The 10,830-nt window shown below is 51.7% G+C and overlaps 1 protein-coding gene across 5 annotated transcripts in view; it reads right to left on the reverse strand.

Annotated features, from left to right (window-relative positions):
- The window catches only part of MSI2 (musashi RNA binding protein 2), a 245,056-nt gene that overhangs the window by 43,895 nt on the left and 190,331 nt on the right, over positions 1–10,830 (reverse strand). For all 5 annotated transcript variants that reach the window (XM_057379456.1, XM_057379458.1, XM_057379455.1 and 2 more), the window contains exon 9: positions 6,773–6,887. In XM_057379456.1, coding sequence (XP_057235439.1) covers positions 6,773–6,887 — 115 coding nt within the window. The remainder of the gene's footprint in view (positions 1–6,772; positions 6,888–10,830) is intronic.

Here is a 10,830-nt window from a genome sequence, read left to right on the forward strand (position 1 = left end):
CATGGGGTCACACACTGTCACCCTATTTTAACTTCCCTGCCCTGACCCAGCACAGCCATTCCCTCTGGTCCCACAGGGGCTATTTGCTCTGACCCATGTTGCCAGTGTCCCAAGGTGTCCTATACACTCAGGGGGTTTCCTAAATTTCTGACCTCGGGTTGATTCTCAACCTTTCCTTGCTCAGTTTTCTTAAAAACAGGCACCACCCAGGACAATTCTGGTGTAGAACATCCCTGCTGAGCTCCAGCATCAACCCAGACTTCTCTAAACCAAAATATCATCAGGGAAGGATTTTTCCCACTGTCTGAAGTTAGAAGGAACCTCTGGAGCAGCTGAACRGCTCTTGTGGGGGGCTCCTCTCTCTGCTTTTATTTATCCTTTAACACACTCATCCATCACCCGGCTATTTCCGCRCTGCAGCAAGTCCCTCCATTTCCGATCAGATTTCTATATACATTCAGCTCCTATTAATCATAATCTACAATGGGAAGATAAAAATGCTCGGATGAATTCTGATTATGGGATTAGGCAGAAGCAGCCCTGCGACACCCGGACAGCTCAGCAAGATGTACACACTGCTCAGCCCTCCTTTCACAGCTCAACAGCTGGATTCCCTTCCAAATTAATCACCTCTGTCATTAAATCTGATCTTTCTGAGTTAAGCTTTACAAACCTTCTTTCCTTCCTTTTTTTTTTTTTAACAACACTATTGATAAATGGATTGTTTACTAAGTAAGTAAGCGCTATTAACACCATTGAAAAATCACTCTGTGGTGTTTGACTCTCTCTTTGCCAAGAGGGAGATTCAGATTATTGTGATTTAGACAGTTCTGAGGCAGAGATGTCAGGGCACAACTGTCAGGGCACAGGGGCCAAGGTGCTGGGCAGCACTGAGCTCTGCAGGGGTGGTACCTGTGGTCCAGGCTGGATCACGGCACCTCTTTGGGATGGCACCTTTTGTGCTGCCTGTCCTGGAATGGCCCTACTCACACCCCCAGGGCAGCCCCTGTCCCTGCCAAACCCAAACCTGGCTGTGCTGGCAGCCACAGAACCAGCAGAGCTGCCTGGGGGCTCTGCACTCTCCACGGCAGGCAGATGAAATCATAAATTTATAATACAACATTACTTCAATTTTCCTCTTCATTTACTGCTGCAGGGCCCAGCTCTGCTTGAACGACTCGAAGGCTGATCCCTGTGGGGACACTGCCCAGCTGAATTTCAGTGCCCACGTGGATGCTCCATTGAGCAGATTTATGGCCATGCAGACCCACCCAACATTGCCATGAGCTGCCATCCTCATCCTGCACTGAGCACCAAGCACTTGATTTGCCTCAGTAGTCCTGGGGAATGATCAATCCCTTCTATTATCCCTTGTTGCCAGACCAAAAATCCGAGTTTTGACTGGATCACCTCCTTCAAAGAAGACTCTGCTGTCCGTGGAAGCAGAACTCAAACCAGCAATCAAACCACTGCTGCCACCCAGCTCCTGTCCAGGCTATGGAAATGGTTTTCATTTTAAAATCTGGTGATGGGGTGGACAAAACCCATTGTCAATGTGGGAACACTGAGCACACAGGGGACAGGGGACCTTTGCAAAATGAGTTCAAATGTTCCACTAAACGCAAAAAAGTTGTCTCCAAATGTTGCTCTGAGTTGCAGCTGTGACTCCACKGAACAGTGTCTGGTGGAAAAAGGAATGACTTTCTCTGAAGGACACRAGCTTCTGTGATGCATGAGCTCAGCCTGCCCAGACTGAGCGTGTGCAGAGCACAGAGCCCTCCAGACACCTCCCAAAATCCACATTCCCATGCACATCGCTCCGAAATTCGGGGTGTRAGCGTTGGGGGCTGAGTGCTCCCACCTCCAGAGGGGTTTGTGAGCTAAAAAGAGCCCCATTTTAACATWAAACACCAGCAGGATGTTTAAATTAAACACCAGCCCATCACCCAGAGAAATGAGTGCTCCAGAGCTGGGTGTCACCACTGTGGTCRCTTTGGTGTCCCAGACACAGAGAGWCCYTCAGATGGGAGGGGAGGTCACCTCCTGATGCTGCTCCTCTGTTGYTGTCTTCTTTWCCCTYTTCTTTTYCARTTTYCARGCACAGMGAGCACAAAGCTCTGGGGCAACACTGCCATTCCCACGCCCTTGGGTGACAGTGCCTTGATCTGAACGATGGCCAGGTGCCAGGAGGAGCAAAACTGCTCACCAAACTGCTCACCAAACTGCTCCCACTCAGCCACAGATAGGAAAGGGGCTCAGGGGATCTCTCTGTGAGCACACACAGGGCTGGGAGCAGCTCTTTCTGCTGGGAGGGCTGACAGGGAGAGCAGCAGAATCAGACCCACCCTGAGCTCTCTGCACACAGAGAGAGGATCCTCAATGCTCCTGATCTCCCTGGCACCAGCCTGTCCCACCAGCAGCACAGCCCAGCACCATCCTGGCACCAGGCTCTGCCTGCCAGATTCTGATTCTGATTCTGCTGCAGAATCAGACCCACCCTGACCTCTCTGCACACAGAGAGAGGATCCTCAATGCTCCTGTTCTCCCTGGCACCAGCATGTCCCACCAGCAGCACAGCCCAGCACCATCCTGGCACCAGGCTCTGCCTGCCAGATTCTGATTCTGATTCTGCTGCAGAATCAGACCCACCCTGACCTCTCTGCACACAGAGAGAAGATCCTCAACGTTCCTGTCGAGAGGATTCTCAATGTTCCTGCTGTCCCTGGCATCAGCCTATCCCACCAGCAGCAGCACAGCCCCGTCCTGGCACCAGGCTCTGCCTGCCAGATTCTGATTCTGATTCTGATTCTGCTGCAGAATCAGACCCACCCTGACCTCTCTGCACACAAAGAGAGAGGATCCTGAATGCTCCTGCTCTCCCTGGCACCAGCCTGTCCCACCAGCAGCAGCACAGCCCAGCACCATCCTGGCACAAGGCTCTGCCTGCCAGAGTGTGATTCTGATTCTGCTGCAGAACCAGACCCACCCTGACCTCTCTGCACACACAGAGAGAGCATCCTCAACGTTCCTGTTGAGAGAGGATCCTCAATGTTCCTGCTGTCCCTGGCACCAGCCTGTCCCACCAGCAGCACAGCCCAGCACTGTCCTGGCACCAGGCTCTGCCTGCCAGATTCTGATTCTGATTCTGATTCTGATTCTGATGCAGAATTAGACCCACCCTGACCTCTCTGCACACAGAGAGAAGATCCTCAATGTTCCTGTTGAGAGGATTCTCAATGTTCCTGCTCTCCCTGGCACCAGTCTGTCCCACCAGCAGCAGCACAGCCCTGGGGAGCCCAGCACCATCCTGGCACCAGGCTCTGCCTGCCAGATTCTGATTCTGATTCTGATTCTGCTGCAGAACCAGACCCACCCTGACCTCTCTGCACACAGAGAGAAGATCCTGAATGCTCCTGTTCTCCCTGGCACCAGCCTGTCCCACCAGCAGCACTGTCCTGGCACCAGGCTCTGCCTGCCAGAGTCTGATTCTGATTCTGATTCTGATTCTGCTGCAGAACCAGACCAACCCTGACCTCTCTGCACACAGAGAGAGGATCCTCAATGCTCCTGCTCTCCCTGGCACCAGCCTATCCCACCAGCAGCACTGTCCTGGCACCAGGCTCTGCCTGCCAGAGTCTGATTCTGCAGAGTCTGATTCAGTCTGATTCAGCTGGGAGCAGCTCCTTCTGCTGGGTGGGCTGACAGGGACAGGGAGAGCTGCAGAACCAGACCCACCCTGACCTCTCTGCACACACACACAGAGGGTCCTGAATGCTCCTGATCTCCCTGGCACCATCCTGTCCCACCAGCAGCACAGCCCAGCACTGTCCTGGCACCAGGCTCTGCCTGACAGATTCTGATTCTGCTGCAGAATCAGACCCACCCTGACCTCTCTGCACATAAAGAGAGGATTCTCAATGTTCCTGCTGTCCCTGGCACCAGCCTGTCCCACCAGCAGCACCGTCCTGGCACCAGGCTCTGCCTGCCCGCGCTCGCGGAGTCAAAAAAAACCCTTTCAGAAGAACACTTTAATTTTCCTCCAATCAACCAAATCATCACAGAAGCGGCTGCCTGTGCACCTTTAGACCCTGGCTGCTGCAGGCTCCTTGGGGAGGCTGTGATTAATGAAAAAGACCAACTTCCTTAATAGCTTTGGAGGGAGTCGCTCCCCGCTCCTTCCTTTGGGTTGTCTGGTGTTCGTTCCTCCAGTTCCCTCCTCTGCCCATCAACAGCAGCTGGAGAAGGTGACCTTGAACGTGRTTTTTCTGGAAACAGGTGATGCCTTAGGATTTTTAGTTTCTCTATTTTCATGCATCTGTATTCTTGTACTTCTCTAGTACAGCACTAAAACTCCTGTTCTCTCATCTTTAGACAAAACAATCCCTCTCTGAGCTGAATCCAAGGACACCTCAGAGCCCCAAAATATGGAAACAACAGCGAGTTGGGCTGGAGCAAATTTTGGGGTGGTTGACATCATCACCTGTAAAGATCATTGGAGAATTAAGACCCAATATGTTAATAAAGCAGAACTTATAAAAGGTGAAGATCTCGTGACCCGGTGTCCATTTTGGGTGTAGCCTCAGGAGGAGGCTTTGTCTGCCCTAATGTACCAGGGGCTGTTAGGCCTGGATTAAAGCTGTGTATTCTCTCTTTCAGATTAGCCTGATTGATAAGGCATCACAGGTACAGAAATCTTTTCAGAGCAGCTCCAGTCACTCCAGTTCAGTCCAGTTGGGCAYGGAACAGAAGGAGCAGGACAGACCTGACCCGGCCTCGTGAGACCCCACAAAACACTCAGCAGCAGCAGTGACAGAACTCTGTGTTTGATTATTTGATGGGTTAATTATGCCCCTCTTCCTGCAGAGATGGGCCCTGCAGCCTTTGAAACCAGGCTTTTCTGACGGCCATCCAGCAGCTCTGCTCTCCTGSGCTGCCATTTCCTTGTTTAGCACTTAATTATTTAACACCGTGCCACTGTAGCGAGCAGGAACTTGGAAGATGATGAAAAAGCAGCTCGAGTGGATAATGAAGCATCTGGCCTTCAGGATGGATCAATCACCAATGCTCTGCAAGTTCCCCTGATCTGAGGAGCAGGGAGAGCAGCGTGGGATCCATCAGGGTCACCCAACCCCACGYTGCAGCAGCACCAAGGTGCCCTCATCCTTTCCTCTGAGCAGCTCTACTCACAGAGAGCTTCTTTTCTTAATCCTCACAGTTTGAGATGATCCCTTCCCAGAGACACAGCCCTGCTGAGAACAGACTCAGGCTGCACCCCAAGGCTCAGCTTTCCCTGCAGAACACTGGGGTGGATCTGGCTCCACTCACTCCGTGCCCAGTGCAGGGAAAATACTGAGACCACACGGTGGAGGATGATGATGCTGTGGATTTTCTTGGCTTCCCAGGGTGACCTGGGCTCCCTTTTCCTGCTGCTGGCAGCAGGACTGGCTGGCACAGTGGCACACAGAGCTCCACACTGCACCACCACCACCCCAGCTTTGGGAAAGGAGGAGAAACAGCAGAAATTCAAGCACGCTGGGAACACACAGGTAACAAAATCRCAGATTGACTAGAGCAAGATAAATATTTTAAGCATAAAATGTGATTTCCAAACACTGTGGAGCGTGGGGACAGCAAAACTGATGATCAGCTGAAATAACCCAATTAGGCATCCCAGAAATGGATGGCTCCAGCCACACCAACAGAAGCACCATTAATTCAGAGATAAAGCAAACATGGCACGAAGCTCTTCCTATCAAATCAAGCAGTGCCTGGTGTCAAACACCTCTGTGTAACAGCCTGAGCTTTGCAGGGGCTCTCAACCACCCCCTGAATCTGCCTGGCAGAGATCAGGGCAGCCCAGATTCCAAGGATGGGATCTGTGCTCAGTTTTTGGGATTAGCTAAACCTGGGACAGGAGAGTCAAAGTGTCCCAAAGTGGGGACAGTGGCCTGGGAAATGCTCATTGCTGCTGGKGACACCTCCAGATTGCCCTCCCATTTCATGGACACAGGAGGTGACAACTGAGGGRAAGTCCAGGGATACAAAGGGAGCAGAAAGTTTAAAATATATGGTGTTTTACAAAAAAACACTGGCAGTGGATTAGCAGCATTTTGGTTGAGAACAGAGTATCCAGAGGTTGTCACATTATATAGAAAGAACTATCTAAGCAGAAACAAATGAGAACCAATTATAACTAAATAGACCTGGTGCACAAATAGAATTTTGCCATTAAATATCATTTATCCCATTTAATTAGTATTTTCTGGACACAATACTCAGGATTAAAATACCATTCCATCTCCTTGGAACTTGTAATTATTGTTGYGACCTGTCCTGTTATGCATCTCCCTGCTTCCTCCATCCATGCCATTTAAGAACCAGCAAGATTTTCAATTATCTGTGCTGAACTGTCAAAGCTACCTTTAAAAGAAGGGGAATAATGTGTGACTCAATTCCTCTAAAAAGGGGGAGAGATCATTTTTAGTCAGAATGAACACACTGCATCTTTCATCATTCTATTTTTTGCGAGTAAGAGTAAAACAGGCTATTTAAAACATCCATTTAAATGCAAATTTTTTTTATATTCCAGRCTGGGGAGGGTGGGGGGAGTTAATCATTTACCACAGACAGGATTATTTTCTTCACTCCACCCCTGCTAAAGTTTTAACCTGGCACCCACATGGGTGCAAGGGATTTGTTCACCCCTGTGGTTTAAGGGTTTGGAAATGAGGGAGAGGTGACAGAAATTGGGAGCAGTGGCTGTGGCACTTACCCAACATTCCCATCCCAAGCATAAAAGCGTCCATGGTGTACGGCAATCCACGTGCCCTTCCTCTCGTSCCTGGTGGAAACATCACTTCTTTAGGTTGTGCTTTCTTACATTCTACCTATTGAGCAGAAACATGTACAAATGAGATGCAAATGAATTCCATGTAAATGTCAAACGCAGAACTGATCTACTTAAAGGGGGGGGAGGTTTATTTTTAGAGTCTGCCTCCCCACACCTCCTCCCCTCAAAGGTGAACTTCCAGAATAACGTAACCAGATTGAAAAGAGCAAACGTGTGCGTCTCCTGAACCACCCACTGCAACCCCCCAAAGATGACAGAAATGCTGATTGAAGAAGTTGTGTGCTCCTGAAAGGGAACCCAGCACTCGTGGGAGAGGGATGAATGGAGGGAGGGTTCCTGCATGGCTCCATTGCAATCGATGACAGAAAACGACTCCCAGTGATCGTTACAAAAAGCTCCTTTTAAAACAGGAATAAAGAATCGATATTTCTAGCCAGCAGAAAATTTCTGTGAACCCTATTAATAAAGGATCTGCATTCTTTCACTTTGGGTTACTCCTGCTGCCTTTGGAAGCTGCTCCATGCCACTGGAACCACATGGATTCCCTGTGAGAGGGACCCAGAGGGACACCAGAGGGACACCAGGACCCCAAATACCCTCTGTGCCCAGAAAAAGGGACAAACACAGCATTTCTCCAWGGATTCTTGCTCTGGCACTGCTATCTCACCCCCAAGGTTCTGAATCCACAGGTTTGAGCTTTGTGCCTCTTTGTGTTCTTCCGATATTTAAATTTTTATTAATTTGCCAGCGTGATTTACAGAGTTTTTCAAGGTGATCTCTCCATTCAAATGACCACAAGTGTGCCATGGCACCTCATTCCACACCCTGGAATCTCTTGGGAAGGCCCCTGCTCCYGATGCTGTGGCAGCATTGATCACACCTCACCACACAGTGGGGATGATAAAACCCATCCAGCCTGGATGGATGGACAATTAACAGGAAAATGAGTTTGGATTAGCACCGTTTGAAACAATAACACGGTAATTAGCTTTTGCAACCACAACCCAGCCCCACTGCTGATCCCTGAGAGCCTGGCACTGCTCCTGATCTCMACAGCACCTGGGACACAAAAAGAGCTGTACAGGGGCTTGAACCAGGATTAAAGGGGAAGAAAAAGTCACCAGCAGGAAAGAAGAATAATTCCTAAGCCTCTGTAAACAAATATATCCATATGGAGGGCAAGAATATTCTGTTATCCAGATAGACACTCCCCCCGTGGAAGGAAACAGAACACACAGAGGGGTTGCTCCAAAAAGGAATGCACATGGATTTATGAGGAGGCTCCACACTGAACTGCCCCCAAGAGCTGCCCCATGAGGGTCTTTGTACACACAACTGGACCTCAATCAAACTTTTAGTTCAGCGATTCTGGGCATCTTAATAATTTCCAGATTTTTTCCACCTCCCCGTATACGAGGATGTGCCGCACTTTCAGCAGCCTAACAAAGAAAGGTTTAACTCCAAGGCTGAAAAAAAAAAAAAGGCAGGGAAACTAAAATTCACTATTTTTGTTTAGTCTAGTTTGGAGAATTAACTTTACACTTGGGTACTCGTGGGTCAAGCGGAGCAGTCTCAGCCACGGGAAGCCAGGAGGGCTGAGCTGGGGAGTGAAAAGCCTCTTGTACCCAGCACAACAAAACAGGCTGTCAGCTCTCAGCCCGGGATGGCTCACAAACCCCTCTGAACAGCTTTCCAGGGAAGCCAGGGCTGTTTGCAGGAAAGCAGAATGAGCCACRTCCACAATGCACAAACCCCCATTGAGCCACCTAAAAAACAAGGAGACTTTGTGGTGCCAGCAACGTGYTCTTCACAGCCTGGGGAGCCCCCATCACCTTGGGGACACCACGGCAGCTGCAAATAGTTTTAAAATATTGCTTTCAAAAATGCATGGAGTCGTTGAGCTCAGATTATTGATCAGTGGCTGGGATTTGGAACTAAAAGATCTGGCACAGGCTGCCCAAAGTGTGGCTGCCCCATCCCTGGARGTGTCCAAGGCCAACAAAATCCGACCCTGAGATGGGAGGAGGGAGAGCCCCAGATTTCTAGAACAGCCCAAAATTCCATCAGCTGCTCCAGAACCTGACCCAGGCTCAGCTCATCACCCCTCTGCACCCCGGACATGAATGACTGCACCACAGTGGGATCCAAGGRAAAAAAATTAMYYCMRYMMMKTTTTTTTTTTTTTYCCAGCTACTTCTGTGCCACTTACAGGCGTCTCTCTGCAAAGCAGCCTGCTCCTGTCAAAGGAACAATAAYCCAAGGACAGCTCGTTTGGGTTTATTGTCCCCCTGCAATGTTTGGAGCATCTTTGGCCTCCCACGTAAATTCCAACTTCCATTTATTAAATACCTCGGTGGCATTTTCTTTTCACTGTCCCACCGCTCGTTTAATATTACGTTTGACATTCTGAGCTTTACGGATGGCAACAGAAGCAGAATGGATGAGCTAAAAATAGCCTGCCAGGGAGACTGGAGCTGGAAATAGGCTGGGGAGCAGCCACCCCGTGCCCTGAGCGTGGCCCCGTGTTTGGGGAAATGACAGAGCTCAGGAGATGGGGAAGAGTGAGCTGGGAGTGAGCTGGAACCTATGGGGTGTGGATGGAGCAGGGAGAAAACTGGGAATGGGGACAGGATGGGGACAGGGACAGGATGGGGACAGGGATGGGACAGGGATGGGGACAGGATGGAGACAGGGATGGGGATGGGGACAGGGAGGTGGGCAGGAATGGGGATAGGATGGGGACAGGGATGGAGATGGGTATGGGGACAGGGATGGGACAGGGATAGGATGGGGACAGGATGGGGACAGGGATGGAGATGGGTATGGGGACAGGGATGGGACAGGGATAGGATGGGGACAGGATGGGGACAGGGATGGGGACAGGGATGGGGACAGGGATGGGGATGAGGATGAGGACAGCAATGGGGACAGGATGGGGACAGGGATGGGGAAAGAGACAGGGATGGGGATGGGGACAGGGATGGGGACAGCAATGGGGACAGGGATGAGGACAGGGATGGGGACGAGGCTGGGCTGTCCCAGTCACGGCTCACGGAGCTGCTGCAAACCCCATCACCTCTGTCTGGAGCTGCAGGAGCCCAACCCCTCCACAGCTCAGGGACAGAGGGGGACACAACCCAAGTGTGACATGATCCCAGCACTTTCCCCACCAGCCTGTGCCACCCCAGGTGCTGCATGTCAGCCCACCAGCCTGTGTCACCCCACCAGTCTGTGTCACCCCACCAGCCTGTGTCACCCCACCAGCCTGTGTCACCCCAGCAGATGTGTGTCACCCCAGGGCAGCCGTATGTCACCCCACAAGCCTGTGCCACACCACCAGCCTGTGTCACCCCACCAGCCTGTGCCACCCCACCAGCCCTGTGTCACCCCAGGTGCTGTATGTCACCCCATCAGCCTGTGCCACCCCACCAGCTGTGCCACCCCACCAGCCTGTGTCACCCCACTAGCCTGTGCCACCCAGCAGCCTGTGCCACCCAGCAGCCTGTGCCACCCCACCAACCTGTGTCACCCCACCAGCCTGTGCCACCCAGCAGCCTGTGCCACCCCAGGTGCTATGTGTCACCCCAGCAGCCTGTGCCACCCCAGCAGCCTGTGCCACCCAGCAGCCTGTGCCACCCCAGGTGCTATGTGTCACCCCAGCAGCCTGTGCCACCCCAGCAGCCTGTGTCACCCCACCAGCCTGTGTCACCCCATCAGCTGTATGTCACCCCACCAGCCTGTGTCACTCCACCAGCCTGTGTCACCCCATCAGCTGTATGTCACCCCAGCAGCCTGTGTCACCCCACCAGCCTGTGCCACCTCACCAGCTTGTGCCACCCCAGCAGCTCTGTGCCACCCCAGGGCAGCCTGTGTCACCCCACCAGCCTGTGTCACCCTACCAGCCTGTGCCACCCCACCAGCCAGTGTCACCCCACCAGCCTGTGCCACCCCACCAGCCTGTGCCACCCCACCAGCCTGTG

This window comes from Malurus melanocephalus, unplaced genomic scaffold (genome assembly GCF_030028575.1).
Source record: "Malurus melanocephalus ecotype Western Australia unplaced genomic scaffold, MMel_1.1 scaffold_406, whole genome shotgun sequence".
In the NCBI taxonomy this organism is placed as follows: Eukaryota; Metazoa; Chordata; class Aves; order Passeriformes; family Maluridae; genus Malurus; species Malurus melanocephalus.